We start from the raw sequence: 19,099 nt of genomic DNA, 5'->3' as shown, positions 1-19,099 counted from the left end.
TACCCATCCAAGAAACTCCATTGCAACTAACAGGAGCCTTTCCATAGACTTCAAGAGGCTCTGACCCAGCTAAACTCCACCCTTTCTCAGCAGTTGCCATTCATTTGTTCTGTAATTCAGCACAGCACTGCTTTGAAAACATCTTTCTGATGCTGTTTTCCTGCAAATGGAATAATAGGGAATAATAAACAGGTGCTTCTGAACACAAACCCAGAACAGCATGAGTATAAAACTACTATAGATGAAGCAAGTAAGTAACCACACTGTTCATTGTTTATCGACAATCTTTATTACAGCTGACTTTCCATGTTTAGAGGTTTCCTAATAAGTGTAAGTATGAATCAAAGTGCTATCCCACAGTAAGAAATCTTTATTTGCACAAAAGAGATACAAACAATCAGCATTTCAAAGTTTATGCTACTTAATATATATAATACTAAAAAGGTAAAAAATAAACCAAGATGAAAGACTAGCAGCAAAAAGTATTCTATTTCTCTTTCAACACAGTCTGTGTGCTTCCACATTTCTGTAGCAAATAGAGTATAAAGAGAATTCAATCCATTTATATATGAAATATCCTGCCAAAAATATAACACTGTGTAAAGAAAGTTAGTAGTACAAAGTTTGGGGCAGGGGAGAAAAAAGAAAAAAGGAGAAAATAGATGTATTATCAAAAATCCCAAGTGTAAACTTTGCTGCTGCTTTAAAATCAAAAACAAAGTCACATGAGTATTTCCGTTTGGCTTGGGAGCGAGGAAAATAAGAAAAGCTGATTTTTTTTTTAAAGTGCTTAAGCACCATATCCAAAAGTAATGACTTTCAGACCTACTTAACATGAATGTGCTCAAAAAGCCACTGCTTACAGTATAAAAGCTGTCATTCTGAAACGCTGCACATTCAAACTGGCTTTATCTGCACGAATGAAAGATTCCTTTGAACAGCTCTCAATCATATGATGTCCCAAATCAATGTAATGCTATTAGAGCAGGCAGCTGAATTAAGTCCCAGAAAGTTGAAGTTTAAGAATAATAGATATAAAAAAAAAAATCTTTTTTTAATTTAAAGGCAGCATGCCTCTCCCAGCCACATGAAGGTAACTTTATGAAATCAGCATGAGAAACAGTTTTATGTTATTGTTGTAAGCTACCTAAAACAAAGTGACTGTTGATCTCGTAATTCACATGTTAAGCAGCAGGATATAGATACTTCTTACTGATAAAACACAAAAAGGCAATTGTGGGTGGGACCAATTGCTAACACAGTATTTTACTTATTATTAAACATACTGTCAACTTGACTTCAAAATAAACAGTATGTCCTAACAGAAAAAAAATAAAAACAAGAAAACCAATTATTTTAAGAGATTTAGGAGTGTTTTGTTACACTGTTATATATTTATTTGAGCCTTAGAATAAAGGAAAAATTTAACAAAGCAAATCAAATACATAAGACAATTTCATGCGGGGTTTTGACAGACATCAGACACAGATTGCAAGAGAAATTTAAATTTTTTTAGCCATTTAGTAATGGCCATTATTTTTTAATCTCAAGGTTAGAAAACACATTTAAAAATTGGAGCAAAGACTTTGGCATTCATTAAGCCCAGGTACTGCTATAAATCATTTCAATCCCACCACTCTCCCAAATCAGAAATACAATAAACAAACCGAACTGGCAGTATTGCTGCAGCCCCTGAATTGTGTCCACAGAGTGACAGCAGCACTACCCATTCCTGCAGTTATTGCACGAATTTCTCCATCAGCTTTGGAATTCTGCAAGCTCAGATTTGTTTACATCCATCTATTTCACAGGAATAATATTTTTACACTATTTCTTGAAAGTCACCAATTTCCAACACAGTATATTCGTTGTTCTTCAGAACAGTTTTTAAGTTAAGAGAACCCAAAGGCAACTTCTCCCCTACAAAGTTCCTGTAAACACCTCTGTATTAAGCCATAGCAAGTTCTAGAATAGGAAATTCAGCATCTCCAGTGAATTGACTTTACCTCACTTCTCCTCTACAAAAACATTTAAAAAAAACCAGAGCACTTAATAATTAAAAAGGAAAGGAAATGGCACAATAAAGACAGTGAAACATTGTAATCCAAGCAGACATGTAAAATAAACCTCTGAAAAATATAGCATTTGAAAAGCAATTATTTTAGTGGTTAAAGTGTGCAAAAGACTAAATATGCCACCTGTTCCAGAGATAACTGAATACTGTAGCCATCAATGATTACTATTCAAGTCCAGCACTGGCAGTTGTGCTGCTTTTGTTGCTGTTTTGGACACTACATATTACCACTTTCTCTTCATTTGTCATGCCTTTTTGTTTTTTGGTTTTTGTGTGTTTTTTTTTTAACAGATCCCAGCAACATGACTTTACAGTGGTATAGGAAAGATGGGAACTTTTTCTTTTTTAAAGGTTTCCTGTCCATCCTAAGTCTGAATATTATGTGAAATTAACAATAATGTTTTACAAACATTATTTCAATTTTTGTCTGTCAATCAAAATCACCTCAAAAAGATTCAAAATCTCATGGTTTTGTGAAACAAATATGATGAATACAGGAAAATACCATGCAAGGAAAGTGTAGCTATTCTATTGATGTGAAGTACAAAAGCTTAGAAACAGAAAAACACCCGCTTCAGTCCGAGACTGAGAAAAAACACCACAGATTTTTCAAAACCAGAGTCCATACAGTGTCACACAGCCCTGCCTTGTCATGTTTGTTAATACCCTCGCTTAGAAGTCAGACAGCATTTTGTTTAACTTGTGTTGCTCTGTATCATTACACTAAACCATAATTAACTCCTCTTTTGTGTCGGCCTCATTCCAACACAATTGTACCCACTGTATACCAGCAGCAGTTCTCAGGTTTTGTTTTGCAGCTCAGCTGTATTTTTCTTGGATGTTCACAAGACTGGCATTTGACTGGATGCGCTTGGCTAGAAAAGGAAAAATTATATGAAAATTAAACACTAAGAATTCCATAAAACTAGTCTCTCCACTCCCTCTATTTATCCGACACAGACTTGCAAACAGCTTTCTGTTCACGTCCAGAAACTTTAATGAAAAGATACGGCTGAAGCTCTTTCCTACCCTTCTTCAGGGGACAGCAGCAGACTAATAGTTGCTATTAGCGCCGTCAGCACAGCTGCAGGCAGATCTGGCTGGGCTCCTCTCCCACACGAGCCAAGCAAATCCCTGGCACCACCCAGCTCTTACAGTGAAATGCCAACACCACCACTTACGCAAAATGAGTATCCGTTTCTTCTGCTTTGAGTGAAGGAAGCTACTAAGATAAAAAACAATAGGTAGGAAGAGAATAAAGGATGAAACTGCAATCACTGGGACTGTATCACTGCAGGGAAGAGAACAGTTGAAAGTCCTGCTCCAAAGCTTCCGAGTGATGTTCATCTAAAAGGAAAACATAAGCAAACCATGAAAGCAAGCACATGCATTTTTTTCTGTACAGCACGGCATGGCAAACACTCAGGCCTCAAGACATTCAAGTGTTCAAATATCACCTCAGAAAACAGCAATTTAACAGAACTCCCCCCAAAACCAAGCAAATCCCTGGAAATGTAGAAACAGACAATTTAGACAAGGCCGAGATTTCATATCAAAACTTTTACAAGCTTCAAAAATACAACTATACTCACATACATGCAGACATTGGGAAACAGGCATGTGGCAAAGAGCTCACTGACAGTCTGTGGGGACAGGACTAATCCCACACTTTTGACAAGCACTCCTTTAGCCCAGCCACTTAAACTCCCACAATATACAGAAGCTTTTTCCAAACATATGTCATCAGTGCTGAGGACCTCTAGAAACAGCTGCTACAATAAGGAATCAATTAATACACCAGCTAGAACAATAGCAGTAAAGCTTCATATTAAAAGCCAGAAGATTAGGAGATTTTTTTTTTTTTTTAATCCATCCCTTTCACAGTAACAAGAAACGAAAGTGCAGCTACTCAAACTGGAATGCACTCGGGAGATCAGGAGCTTCAGTCACGCTCCTGCAGCCCTGACTGAGGACAGGACCCAGCAAGGCAGCCCCACCAAGCTAAATTCCCGCCATGGGACATCAGCCTGTCAAAGGCACTGTTGCCCACACTGCCCCACACCCAAAGGGAAAAGCCAATCCCTAGCAAGACAAGCACAAATGGCTGAGATTAATAAAGATCCCCATGACAAGGCCTCCGTGGTGAGCCTTAATAAACACTTACTGCATCTTCCACGTCGATACATAAGTGTGCGGAGTGCCCAGACTCATCACTTTGCCTGTTCATCCTCTGCAAGTTGTTATACAGGTCATTCAACTTTGTGTAGGTTTCATTGCAGTTTTTACACACTTCTGTGTAGTTATTTGGTGACAGATAAACGGTTTGTCCCTAGGGTTATAAAAATCTGCATGAATGCTGGTTTAAGGCATTACAAAAAAATTGGTTTGATTTGTTAGGTTGCTACTGCTATATTGACTGCTATATCGACAGGGACAGACAGTGCCATACTGAGCAACCCTCTTCATTTGTGGCCTTCAGCACCTCCTGAATGCAACACAATGCACACAAAAACAAAACTACAATCTCTGAAGATATTTTAACACAGTCATGGCTGTATCAGCAACCCACTGACCACGGGGTTAAGTTCTAGTTTAGACACTTCAAGTGATCAGTAGGCTGAAGAAGGCCTATAAAATGAACAAGGTTTATAAAGGCACATTTCCTAGAAAGCGTTAATAACAAAAAAGCAGTCCCCCCCGAGATTGTCCTGTACCCATCATTTCCCATTTCTACTACTGAATGATCCCATAACTTGGCCAGTTTCTGATTGAAATGGAATATGCACAGTTTCTTAGGCTATATAGGGCATTTTCTCTTAGGATGATTACCACATTTATTTAACTAAGGAAGATATATTTGGCCATATTTGCAATATGGCCAAATTTTAACTACTCATAATTTTAAGAGTCAAAAGAAATGTTACAACAATTTAAGGTATCTGGCCTTTCTGAACTGGTCCACATTATCAAAAGGATATTTAAAGACTGAATTTCTATGCCAAAACACAACAATTCTACAAAGAGAAAGAAAAAGAGCCTTACAGCATGCACACATGATATTTCTTACTGTATAATTATCAACTACGGTGAATTCAGAAATTCTGATGCAAAGTAGCATTGCAATTACATACAAAATGAAGTCAAGGTAAGTATCAGTTAGAATTAATTTTAGGCTCTCAATCTGTAAACTGCGTTTTACAGAACATTGTTTTATCTGCCTACAGTTCACAAACTCAGCAGCAGTTTATTTGTCTGGTTTGTATCTGCAGTTTATTCAACATCAATAAGATTTTGATAGCAATTAGAGGATTTAGAGCTTCTCTTAAATACACAGCATAAATACCTGAAGGTTATGTTCAAAACATGTCAGAGATTTATTGAATAAATCCAGGAATTCTTCAGTAGAATTTGATAATCCCTCACTGTTATTCTTTAAACAATCTGTCAAAGAGAAAGAAAAACATCAGGATATTCTAATTCCTAACATTTCCGCAGCTGGCAAGCCCCGGACACTCCACTCCTGTAAAAAGAGCTCTCGACTATAAAGGACAGGTCTAGTCAACACTGCGATTCCTTATCTGCCTGCCATTGATGTCTCAGACCTGCTGACCTAACTCTTCATCGAGAACACTTTTCAGAATTAATTGGCCTTGATTAAGTGAAAGATGAAGACTATCATCAAGAGCTTTCTGAAGAGGGGGACTGAATTATCTTTGGACTTTGAGATAAAACAAGACATTACTTTTATTTTCCAGCATGCAAATCTGGCTTTGCCCAGCAACAGTAGCAGCCATTTTGTGCACCAGCAGTGGAGATGAAACGGCAAGCACCCAGGAAACAGCTAGACCACAAACACAATAGTAGAAATCAGAGTGTAGATTATTATTCTTTAAGAAAAGAGCTGAGCTTTTCACCAGCTTTGAGGGGAGCTCTGGGGCTTTCCTCCCAGTCATAGGCTCAACCCTACTATGTTACTGCTTCCATCCATCCTACCCTGCTTTAGGTGCTCTAGCCAGCCAGACCCTTGAAAAGAAGACTATTTGGGAATTTAGGTGTTCAGCAACAGCATCATGAGAGCCAGCCAACATCCTAGAAAATTCTTCTGAAAGAAGCAAGCATCAGCAGCAGTGAGGGTAAGCATTCAGCTGGGCACTGGGCAGGCAGCACACAGTCCACAGGCTAAGCATGGCAGGACAGCACAGTCCACAGAGCTGCTCCTGTTCTGCCTTCCCAGCCCTCACAAATGAAAACAAACTCTTTTGGGCTCTCAAGGGATCCTGCAGCAAATCCAGCATCTTTAACACTCAGCTCCATAGTGGTATTCCCACTCTTTCCTAGTGCACCTGTTAGTGCAGGGTCCCACAAAGCACACCAGGGGAATAGCAAACAGCCATAGTTTAGCTGTTAGCACAGCACAGCAGCACCAGCATTGGGATGTGAGACTCAAGTATACACTTGGACACTCTTCACCCATAAAATGAAATCAAATCATGGCTGTGGAGGCAGATACTGTTCAACATGTAAGCATCCCAGAGTTCATAACTTTCCTAACAAACAAGGAAAAGACTCTTATGCAAGTTTTTTTAAAAATGGAAAGACAGACAAAAAACCACAATGAAGCTAAAAAAATTCTCCAGCAAAGTAATCACAAGGAAAACTAGCAAGACTACTTTTTGAAAGATTAATCTAAAAGAAATATTTATATAACAACTAAGTTTTCCAACAGATTACTGCCCTCAAATTTTGGCCCTTACAGAAGAAAACCCGCTTGGAGTGGCTATAATTTAGGATTTGCATGTTATCTACTTATATTCAAACAAATAAGTACAATTCTGACCTGTGCAAATTCTGGGGCTAAGCCATAACAGCAGCACAAAAGCTACAGAATGAGTCACATACTTGCACAGTTGGCTGCCTCCCAGGTTTCATTAAAGAACTCCGAAAGGGTCACAACTATCTGCAGCCTGTCTGAGGTCAAGATGCTTTTGGCACAATTGTGGCTCTCAGAAGAATTCTAGAAACAAAAGGAAACAACAAAAGAAGCAAACAAGTGTTAAAAATACAAAGGGAAAATTTTGAAACATAGTTTGCACAAGCACAACTAAACAATCACACACCGCATTGCATCGATATTTCCAGATAAGCAGAGCAGAACTGATGGAACAAAAATCTTTTGATCCTCCAACTCATACTGTGAGCGACACAGCTTATTGCAAGTGGTCTCTGCAGACCCACTAGGAAATGCATACAAGTCAGTCAAAAATACACCACAACATAAAAAGAAAAAACAAGCACAAGACAGGGCCTTCTCTTCCAGGTGGCTCATATTCATCCACTCCTGGGCTGCTACCACAGGAGCCAGCTCAAGGCATGTGCCGCCAGAGAAAAGGACAGGGTTGTTCTCATTAGACAGAAGGAACAGTTGAAGGACCTGAAGCAATGGAGTGGTCTCAAACAAACCAAACCCAAACAACAGAAACATCCTCCAAAACCACAGTACCAATGTACCAACAGCAAACTTCCCCCCAGTGCAGCGATACCAGGAACAGTCCTCTGCAAAGCAGTGCCTGCGCTCACTCCCCCAGGCCTGTGGCCAGGCTGGGCTCTCATCCTCCCCACACACAGGCACCAAGCTCATCTCTCTCAGTGAGCCACCCAACACCTCACAGCAGGCTCTGGCACAACTCATATAGCAACTTATTCTCTGGACCAAGCTCATAAAAAAGTGGAGATCAACTATAAAAGCAGTTACAGAACAGGAAGTCTCCCTGTCAGAATTCAGATACGGAACCATGACCTCCAGTCAGCTGACTGCCATGCTCTAGCTCCTGGTTTCTGGCTGCTAAATTGACTTAAGCACTTCTCAAAATTGCCAAAGCTGCCAAAAGCCTCTTTGATAAGCGACGTGGAACATAGAAAAAAATAATCTCTTTAATGAGAAATTTGTTCCTTATGGAGCTTTACAAGAGATCCACTTTCTGCCTCTCTTTGTTAAAATGGGGTGGGGGTTGGGTTAAACAAGACCTTTCCTTTGGAGGCTTAACTGCAGAAGTCAAATATTGCCACATCTGGTAACTCCCACATTCACTGACTTTCATTTCTACTGAATTAGAGAAGACAAGAATGTTGCTTATCTGGGAAACTGGTTGCTTCACAAAGGCTCTAACTGTGAAATTTCCTCACCACCTGGGCTCATGAGTAGGAAAAAACACTTTACCAAAACTGAATCAAGTAAACCTAAATAATTCCTTACATATGTTTGCCTAATTGATTCTTTAATTAGCCTAGGGAGGAGGATTTTACATTTCAGAGATGTCCAAAACTTAAGTTGGCTGCCCTTGTCACATTGCACTCTAACTGTTGTTAAGATAAAAACATCAGACACCTGACCACTTGTAATTGTGGACTGAGGTTGCAAGAGGTCACCTCCTTTATTTACTTGGTTAGTTAATCCACACACAGAAGGAAAGCCACATGCTGTCTCATACAGATTTGTCTTCCAGACCACAGAGTGGACCAGTCCTCCCAGGCTGCCAGTATTCAAGCACAGCAGCTACAATGTGTTCATACATATTCTAAGTACTGGAATATGTTTGGCAGCCTATTCCTAGCCAAAATATCATGCTAAAAGTACCCAAGAGAATTGCATACTAAATTTTTCCCTTTCACACTACCTAGTCACTGGTACAAACAGCTTCCATAAGAGAAACAGATAAAACAGACTACATGTTTGCAAACTAAAACACGAGATCAGTGGCTATATATTCGCCCTGGAAAGGGCAATTACCAAGTGAACATCCATGCACTTTTCCAGTACAAGCACTGGGGTGGTGAGGAGAACCAGGCAAACAACCCAACATCACCCAAAAGCAACACTTTTCCAACAACAGGTAATTAAACTGTGAAAGGCTTTGCAGCTGGACACTGCAGCACCTGAAGTTTCCCTGCGTTTAAAAAGCGACAGATTTTTCTCGTCAATGGCAATTCTAAAGTTTGGGATTCAGAAATCCCAAGACTGGAAGCACCGTCCAGGGTACACACTGCTATAAATGTGCTCTCTTACCAGGGTACCCACTTCATCACAGATCAAAGGTCCTTTGGTCTGATCCACTAATGTCATCCTCGTATCATCCCAGGAACTAACTTTTACAAACGGATAAACTGGGTGAGAACACACAAAACAAGCCATGAACCACATCCAATGCTAAGAAATGAAAGAAAAAAAAAAAAAACAAAAACAAAAACACACCAAAATCCAAAACCAAACCAAAGTATGATCAAAGTCTGAAAACCCAGCTTCAGCCAAGGTTCTCCCACCAGGAGGGTGCATTGACTCCAGCCAGTGCTCAAGACTTCTAGTTTGCTGCCACACACTCCCATCACCTTTGGAGCCAAGAAAACCATGACACGGCTCCTTACAGATGATGTGCACCACTCACCACAGTTTCACAGACCATCCATTTTCCAAGAAGTGTCAGGCAACCAAGCTCTGGCACTGTTCCTCATTAGTGCTATACGACATGTAAGCCAGAGCACTGCTTCAGCCACTGCAATAACAGCAAGAACAGCTCAAGTTTTTCCACTTGCACAGCTTTTTTCTGCAGGTGGAGCTACTTGCCCCTGGCCATGCCAGGAGCTGGCTACACGGACCACGCCACCGCACGGAGCAGGAGGTGGCCGTCACCGGCAGCAGCGATTCTCACACATTCCCAGCCTCTGCCAAACTGCCCTGCGCACCCCGGTGAGGCTTCTAGCCTGCCTTCCCGATGATCCCACCTCCACCCGACGTGCTCTGGCACTGAACTCCCACGGCTAGAAGCCTCAAGAGAAGGGCCTAGGCCCTCAGCCCGCCCCGGTAGCCCCGCACCTCCCTCACCCCGGACGCACCCCGACGGCGCGGGCGATGCTGCCGTACAGTGTGAGGAGGCGGCGGTAGAGCCCGTGGCAGCCCTGGCACAGCCGCACCGGGCGGGCGCGCCGGCCCAGGCAGCCCGTCAGCGCCGCGCAGCCCTCCGCGAAGGCGGCCAGCAGGCTGCGGCACTCGGGCTCCAGCTCGGGCAGGTCGCCGGGCAGCCCCGCGCCCCACAGCTCCTCCGCCAGCCCCTCCGCCGCATCCAGTGCCGGGACCCAGCGCGGCTCCTCGGCGGCGGCGGCAGGGCCGAGCACAGCGAGCGCCAGGACAACCAGCAGCACCCCAGAAAGGCACTGCGGCGGCGCCATGGCGGCCGCGCCGAGGAACCGGAAGTGCCGCGCCGGGAAGGGCCCGCCCCCGCCGCAGGGCGCCGCCGCTCATTGGCCCCAGCGGGGAAGGGGCGGGGCCAAAGGGCGGGGCCGCAGCCGGCCGGCCCAGGGGCGCGTCCCGGGGCGGGGCGGGGAGCGGCGGGGGCTCGTCCCGGGCTCGTCCCGGCATCCCGTCCCGGGATCTCGTCCCGGGACACGGCGCTGGGGCGTCCTGAGGGCCGGAAGCGGGTAGGGGTCGTACCTGTGCCCGCGGGATGTACCTGCCTCGGATGCGTCCTGCTCCGCGGGAAGCGCGGTGTCTGTGCCGTGCGTTTCATCTGTTTCACACTCTCTCCCACCGCAAAGGGAATCGAAGGGTATCTGCGGTATGGGAAGTGACTTTAAAATATGCTGAAATACAGCAACAATTAAAAAAAAAATCCCCAAAACAGAGAAAGAATTGATGATGGAGAAATAAACTGCAGCTTTCTGCAGGAAACGTATTTCCCGCATCTTATCTGAAGCTGGACACCTTTGTTCAGGTACCACCTTTGTTGGTACCTAGCTCCAAACTTCCCCGTGGCTGATTATGATTTAAACCGCAGCCACCAAAGGAAAACTCTTCTACTCAGCTCAGGAGAAGAGAGTGGAGCAGTAGGTAACCCCTTGCTGAGGGTTGAAGTGCCAGGCTATTTGGCAGGACCTTGACCCCATACCAGTCCCGTCTGACTAAAACTCTTTTCAGCCATTTCCATGGGCCTCTGACTGAGTCTGGGGTTTATAGTGCTCTGGTCAAATACACCAGAGAGACAAAGCAAAGCCCTGTGATTCCATAGCATGGTCCCTCCAGGAATAACAGAGCCAAGCAGGAATGGCCCTATCCATTTATTGCAGCTGATTCAGTACTGCACACGTGGCACCGGTGACAGTAGACAGTGCTGACTGACGGTGCCACAACAGTGGCAGCTGCTGCGAGTTCATGACTGTTTGAAGCTCCCCACACACCCAGTCATACCCAGCTCCACCAGCTCCACGTCACCTGGCCCACCCAGTGCTGACTTGTGCCAGTCATGTAGTAAATGTCACAGCATGCAAATATCCAGGATAGATTTGTGGAAACACAACAACAAAGGCAATAAAGATGCCATCAGGAAGTCGAAGAGCACCCAACAGAAAGCATCTGACTTCTCTGAGTGGGCTGAATGCCTCATCTCTGAAGATCTGGCTTCCAAAGCAATGAATGAAAACAAATTAAAACCACATCATGAATTTGACACAGAGAAATGTGAGAGTTGATCAAAAAATTACCACATTTCCTGTAATTACAAATGATCAGGGCAAAGGCCCTGGGTTGGGTCCTGGACCTTCCCTGAGCCCCCCTGCCCCATCTCCAAGCAGGTCCCACCGAGGCTTTGTCCGAAGCCAGACAGTACCCTCCTGCACGGGGACTGATGTTTTGGGGACCATGTCTACCAAGGCTGCTACGTGTGGAAGCCTGAAGCTGCTTAGCAGGATGCGTGCGGCCGGGTGGCCGCGGGGCCAGAAGATGGTCACCTTTCCTTAGCTCACTAGCAGGGGTGCAGCCTCAGCACCGAGGAAGCCTGGGGCGGCGGTAATGCCTGTAGCAAGCCGGCGCCCGCAGCCCGGAAACGGGAACAGGGACCGGTTGCCGCCCCTAAACTACCCTCGGCCCAGCCGGCGACCAAAAAGCCCCGTTGTCCTGCCACAGGGAGCGGGGTGTCCCCACAGTGCGGACCCCGGACGCGGCCGGGCTGCCCGCATCCCCCCGGGAGAGGGCAGCAGCACTCCCGCACATCGCCCACCGAGGGGCGGCGGGGGGCTAGAAAGGGCCCTCGGAGTGTCCCATACAGCCCTGAAAGCAGCTGCATCCCGAGGGAGCAACGGAAAAACGCCCCGGACTGGTCGCTTACCATCCTCACCGGAGGCATCCGTCGCATGGGTCTGCACGGGCACCGGGAAGGACCGGCTGGAGAGGGTAAAGCTGCGCCTTCATCTTCGCAGGTCAAGGAGGATGCGTTTGCCCACGCCTTGAGAAACTTAAATATTCTCCTGCGAGAGAACGTGCTCTTCCTCCGAGTGGAAACTGGTCTCGGGGGGTGGGGCGACGGAAAAAAAAGAAAGGGAAAAAGGAGAAAGAAAAAATAGAAAAAAGAAAAAGGGGAGGGAGAAGAATTGAAAAAAACCCCAACAACCAAACTCAAGACTTTCAGATAAAATCTCCAAGGCATAACTGGAGTATAAACATTTCTGGCATTAATAAATGCATTGCTGCAGACCTCTAAGATGTCTGGTCATTAAATGCTTCTCCTTTTTATCAGTAATAAACATGATATTACAAAGTAAATATAACAAGTCACTAACTTTTTCAGCTGTGGTTCAGAACCAGGGCTTGAAGAAGGCATGGACCCCTTCTCTGATAATAGATGAATTTTGTTACCAGGCAGAAGTGGTAACATTACCTTTCTGCTCAACCCTGTCAAAGGGGTTGTACTCACAACTAAAGCAAGCAGAATTTGGCCTTGGCCTGCAAATCTCAGAAATATCTAAAAATCTAAGAAACCTTCTGAGGTTATATAGTCCCAATTATTCTTGAAAATACATCCAAGTGTTTAAACACCTGCCCTGACTATAAGAAAGTATTTCATTCAGAAGGAGGAAGAGTCTTACCTTGACAGTGCAGAAATTGAACATAGCAAATGAATATTGATTTCTTTTGTCATCTTGTTGGATCTGTGGAGACGGCAGTGTGAACTAGAGAAAACTAACAGTTTGAAGCTGTGAACTTGGTTCTCCCTTCTGATTGTCTCCCTGTTACCTTTAGTATTCTTTCTCCTGGTTTATGCCACTGTGAGCTGAGAACTGAACTCTTTTTTCAAGTTTTCTTTTTATCTTTGAAGGATCGTGGCTTGGATAAAGCATTTTCTCCAAAGGGCTGAAAAAAAGAGGATCAGACCATAAGTGTCAAAGTAGTGACAGAAAATTAAGTGATGACTAAGAGAGAAAGGAGTCAGGCATGACTGGGAGGCTGGGTGCTTGGGGAGTGGTATTGCTTCAGAGACTGGGGCAGGCAGCAGCTCAGAGGACAGGATGAAAGGGGAGAAAAGGCTCTGCCTCCAAAGTCAAAACTGCAGCACAGAAGACAGACTATTCTTCATCTGAAATAGGGGCTGGCAAGAACAGGGAGGTGTGAAGGTTGTCCACAGAGAGCTGTTTCTGGCATTGTGGAAATGGAAATCTCTTGACCAATTTCATTGCAAAGATGACAAAGCTTAACATGAACAAAGAATCAGTGTATTATATCTTCTTTGCGCAGCTATTCCCTGCCGATGGAAAGCTTTTCTTCCCCATCTCCATTACAGTTCTGCATGTACCTATTAATTCACAGGGCCAGTGCTGGCTCCCTCGTGTGCTGGTTGTGACTGATGTCAAAGCCTAACAGCAAGTAACCCAATTAAAATGACTTTTTTTCAGATTCCACAGAGCATGAGAAAGCGGTCCAGAAAACAGCACCACATATGTAATTAGTAAAGGGCACACACACATCTTCATCGCACCCATGACAATGAACTTGAGAGGAAGTAAATACGTTAAATAAACTCGTCATGTTGAGACATTTTTGGTTAGTTGCAAGTCAAACTCATCCTGGCAATACCATACAATGGTCTGAGCCAACTCTTATTTTCAAAGGTTGTGTAATCTTAGTTTAAAAGCAGTTGACAAACACTTGTCTAGCTGCACCATTTCTGACCAGCTTGAGCCACTGTGCCTGCTAGCATTGTCCCATTGGAGCATTATTCTTCTATGTGCATAGCAAAGAATAGGAAAGCCTTCTCACTCAGGGTAAGAAGACAGAGTCACATCTGCACTAATCTCTGAAGAATGAGCAGAAGAACTCAAAAGTCAGGAAAAAAAAAGATAGTTGATTTACAGTAATTTCAGTCTTTAATTCAGAAAACCCCAAAGTTTATCAGTGGTTTTGCAAATCAGATGCCAAATCCCAGCTTGAGAACTCGGGAGCAATAATGTTGCATTGGCTGCTAGGGAATCCGGGAAGGCCAGACACTTGAAATCACAGAATCATTTAGACTGGAAAAGACCTCTGACATCAAGTCCAACCTATGACCATCATCACCATGCCAACTAGACTGAGTGCCACAACCAGTCTTTCCTCAAACATGTCCAGTGACAGTGACTCCACCACTTTTCCTGGGAGTCCATTTCAAGTGTGAAGACACACTCAGGAACCTCATTCTCTTGTTGAGTACAAGAAACTGCTTTCCCAACTAAAACTTCAGCAATGTTAGACTTATGGAAAATGTGTGTCAGTGACTCATACAGAATGCTTTTTTAAGAATGTTCTGCAAAAATCATTTTATTCCCAGAATTGCCAAATGAAACAAGGAAAGACTAATAACATCACAGTTTTCTAAAGAGATGTTACTACACCTACTGTGCTTGGCTGTACAACTCAACCAGGATCTTCAATGTGTTTGTCTTGGGCAATTATATGGCAAATTGTGAAGCAGACTATTTGCTCACCTAAGCCAAATGACCACATTCTCATTTTGGAGAATCATGAACCTCCACCCAATATCCTCTAGAGACTGTCCACAGAGACCTGCCCAGGACCCATTTTCCATATCCACCTTCTTCTGAAGCCTATGTTTTTTGTAGCCTCTTGTGAATACTCAGGCCACATGCAGCTGGGACAAGCTCAGCAAAGGAGTCCTGGACACTGTCCTGACCCTGTGGTGAAGGTATCAGAAGGCATCGAAGTGACCTGTAATGGTAAACCAGAAAACCATCAATAATTTCCCCATTTCCGAGGAGATATAGAGAGAACACCAAGACAGACATCAGCTAACCCTCTTCCTTAACACCAGCACATTTCTGAAGAGAGAAAACAACCCCACATCTTCGTATGAAGGCTCTTATTTTCTGTAAGTGTATAACAGCATGATAGCTTCAGAAATCATATATAGTGCCATATGATCTTTGCTTAGACCTTAAATGTTTGCGTATTATCCCCTCTATGAATCCATTGCACAGAGAAATATAATTTCCTTGCACCTGTCAGAGTTTTTTGCTGTGGAAAGGAAAAAAAAAGTACATTATATTTTTAGAATCACGACTAGAAAAACAATAATTGACAGTAGAAAATCATGCCAGTCTGTAAAGATATAGTTAGAAATAAGTTGATGGGATTTTTTCTTTGGCTTTTTTTTTTTTTCCCCAGGATGCTGCGCTTGAGCAATTGAATGACATCACATTTAAGGTCCTGGGTGGCATTGCCATTTCCTTACTCATATTAAGTCTAATTAAGTCTTAATTGTGCTGTTTGTTATGAAATGAAAGAAGAGCTGTTAGACTGCATATTTTTCATGACAGTAAAACAGGATGATACTGATGAAATAACCAACGTATAGGGAAAAGAAATATGAAGGAAGGAAAAGAGACATTTGAAGATAATGTTTAAAACACAGCAGAAACATTAGAAGCATCATAATAGTGAAATTAACATGAATAACTTCTTGATTGACACAAATAATACAAAAGGTAGATTCTTTTCATAGTGTGGATGACTATTCGTGTTCAAAAATACCCAGTGAGCCAAATTCTGCTTTTAGTAACCCTGGAGTCAGTGAGTTATAATCCCAGTCTTCTCTTCAGTAGGAAGCAATCCAAAGTTGTTCTTCCCTTTTGCATAGATTGTTTCTTGCTGGTCATATATCTCCATTGAATTTTACCAAGTTCCCAAAGCACAGGCCTAAAACACAGCTCATGAGGGAAGAGAATGGCTGGGCTTCAGCAGACACTGGATCTGCTTGTGCACCCATCAAGTTTCACTCCTTGTGGTACAGCCCCCCCTGGGATGAGCCAGTGGAGGACACGTTCCAAAAGCCGGAGTCCTTTCCTCCTGCATATGCGTGACCAGGACTGAAGCAATGGTGAAGGAGCCAACATTAACATCTGAACTAATCAGCTAAGGGAAAAAGAATATTTTGACAGGTGTCTCCAGGTCTGTCCTGGTGAGTTCTTTGCTTTACATCTCTTCTTTGCATTGTACCTAGGTATTTCCTTTCACCCATAAAAGTAGAAAATTATCTATTTATTAATATAATTTCCTAAAAAAATTTTTTTCTTTCTTCTCCGGATAAAAGACCACAGCAACATGAACCCTAACAGAAGATAGCATAAACATGATAGGTTATTTCAGTAAAGGTATTGAAATTTAAGCATTGCTTACCCTAATCTATGTTGATTCTGGGAAAATTAAAAAAAATAGAAATATTCAGCACAATTTTAGGTTATTGTAGCAACAAGGTGCCTGCTGGTGAAGGGTTGGCAGAGACAGCTCTGGAGGAGAAGTCTAGTGTCCCATCAGGCCTCGGTCAGCTGTAGCCTCTGCACTGTTGTGAGCTTTGAGGAACCTGGGAAGAGCCAAGTGTTGTTCCTGCCTGGGGTATGTCACCAGCATTGGTCCATTGTGGTTTCCACAAAGGGCCAAACTTTCTCATCTGTGAATTTGCAAATCTGCTCAACTGAGTTCACCGAGGTTGCGTGCATGCAAGAAAGGGAGTGTGCTCTGGTCAAGAGGTTATAAACATAATACTGAGTACCAGATGGCTAGCAGGAATGAACAGGCACTTCCAAAAGGCTACAGACAGTTGAAGACTGGATAAAATTTTGTAAACAGTTGCCTTCACACCTCACAGTGTTCATTGCCATGTTTCAGTCTCAACCTGTTGCTGTGACCTGAAAGTCACTTACCCTGTTCCAAGAGTCCACATGGAATTTATATTAAAAAAAAACAAACAGCAGATAATGTCTCAGTTGTAAACATCACATGTAGTGAATGTAACTTACAGTACTGACATGATAATTATGGATGTTTTATTTGTAATAGCTTCTTTTTAAATTTTTTTTTTCCATTTAGAGCATTTTTATTTAAAAAAAAGTTAGTTCCACCTCATCTCAAAAAAAAAGTTTAAACCAACTGACTTAACGGCAACTGATAAAAAACCCACAACTCATTTCCAGTCTTAAAACTGATCTAATACTGCATACTCAATCCTTCTCTGCTGGGCGGAACTGTACAAATCTACCCGCAGGGCCAGTGGAGGCAACCTGGCCATCCTGCCCACACCACGCCTCTGAAATCTCTGGCTGGTAGGATTTAGCTCTAATCCACATTTAAGGGGACAGTTGCACTGGCTCCTTCCAGGGCCGAAGGATCCAAAGCAAATTTTCAAGAAAGGAGGTTCCAGAGACAGAGGTCAGGCTGTGAGGCTTTATAAAAGAATAAAATTTGATTTTCCTACTCTTTCTACACTGAAGTGTTTGAAAGAGAGGAGTTACTTATTCAACACAAACCTGTCAATTCTTCATCAGGTTGGGCAAGCCTTTGTCAGCAGCACTGTTTTTTGAATGTCTGAGACTGTCTTACATGCACTGATGTCTCACTGTCTTCCAGCTATTCAGAGCCTGGATACCTTTGTCGACAAATGATTAAAAAAAATAAGGAACGGTTGATCCCGGAAATTTCCCACGGGATTTTCAACATCTTCGCTTGCGGTGAAAGCGGGGACACACACACACACACACACACACACACACACTGGCCAGTCCTAGCACCGAGTGGGGCCAGCTTCTGTGAGCTCCGTCCAACAGCTGGACACCCACCACAGGAATTCTCCTTCCACGGTTCCTTGTTGCAAGGTGCGTGGCCCCGGCGACGAGCGTGGAGCCCCCCGCCCGTGGGAGCACAGGCGCTCTCCCCCCCGCAGCCCTTCCGCGCACCTCGGGGGGCGTCGAGCAGTGGGGCAGGCGGTGGTGGTGAGGATAGATGAGTGTCCAGACGGATGGACAGATGGATGGACAGACTTCAGGTGAGCCCTTCTGCTCTTCACGGCTCTGTCTCGACGAGGACAGTGCTGGGGCTGCCTCCCAGGGCTCACTCCCACGCAGACCTCTGGAGAACTGCTGTGACTTTTTTCCCTCTGAGCGCGGGTACCCAGAGCCCAGATTTAGGGGTTTGGGGTTTTTTTTCCAGGTCAGGTATTCCGTTCCTCACAACAACCCCTGAATTTGTCACAAGGGAGGCTTAAACAACTCATCAAAGGAAAGGACAGGAGCCGATGAAATCCGGCACGTACACAGGGGTACAAGCCCCCCCCCCCTCCGCAGCCTCACGCACGGGAGCGCTGGGCACGCTGCCCCTGTCACAGGTGAGGTGGGCTCCGAGGGCTGTGGGGATGAACGGCAGCAGCCACCTGTTGACACCGGCGACTGCATAGGTAGCCTTCCCGGGGCTGGGGTCGGCTTCCCATTCCCCTGTGAGCCCTCCACCCCTTTCTCCTTGGCAGGGTAGGGCCGCGAGCAGGAGCTGGGGAGAGCTCGCTCGGCACCGCGTCGAGGATCTGCCCAGGCTGTCCTGCGCCCCTTGAGGTCGGGGCTTGGGAGGCGGGAGTCCGAGAGCCCGATACTAGCCGGGCCTTTTTGGCATAGGACGGGGGTTGTTTTGAGGAGCGGCCGTGGCAGTAGCTCCGGCGGTGGCTTTGGGAGCAACGCCGCCCTCCAGCCCCGCTCCCCCGGCTCCCCCCGGTCCCGCCGCCCCCAGACCCCCGGCCCGCCCCACAGCCGCCGCCGGGGTCGCCCCTCCTGCCCGGGGCCGCTCTGGGACTCGGCTTTTTGTTATTTTCACGGAGCAGATATTAATTAAAAGAAATACATGATTAAAAAGTAATGAGTTGAATAAAAATTATCTCCGCTCATTTTCTGATT

General features: G+C 44.5%; 1 protein-coding gene across 1 annotated transcript; it reads right to left on the bottom strand.

Moving 5' to 3' along the window:
* Nucleotides 1-266: 266 nt before the first annotated feature.
* OSTM1 (osteoclastogenesis associated transmembrane protein 1) lies at nt 267-10,301 on the bottom strand. The gene is made up of 6 exons (XM_032683815.1): nt 9,962-10,301; nt 6,974-7,088; nt 5,418-5,515; nt 4,239-4,403; nt 3,256-3,421; nt 267-2,949 (listed from the first exon to the last, which is right to left on the bottom strand). Exons 1-6 carry the CDS (start codon nt 10,292-10,294, stop codon nt 2,894-2,896), a joined length of 933 nt encoding a protein of 310 aa, XP_032539706.1. The 5' UTR covers nt 10,295-10,301; the 3' UTR covers nt 267-2,893.
* Nucleotides 10,302-19,099: the final 8,798 nt, after the last annotated feature.

Source organism: Chiroxiphia lanceolata, chromosome 3 (genome assembly GCF_009829145.1).
Source record: "Chiroxiphia lanceolata isolate bChiLan1 chromosome 3, bChiLan1.pri, whole genome shotgun sequence".
In the NCBI taxonomy this organism is placed as follows: domain Eukaryota; kingdom Metazoa; phylum Chordata; class Aves; order Passeriformes; family Pipridae; genus Chiroxiphia; species Chiroxiphia lanceolata.
Note: the sequence above shows the minus strand (reverse complement) of the source record. Positions and strands in the feature narration are given on the sequence as shown.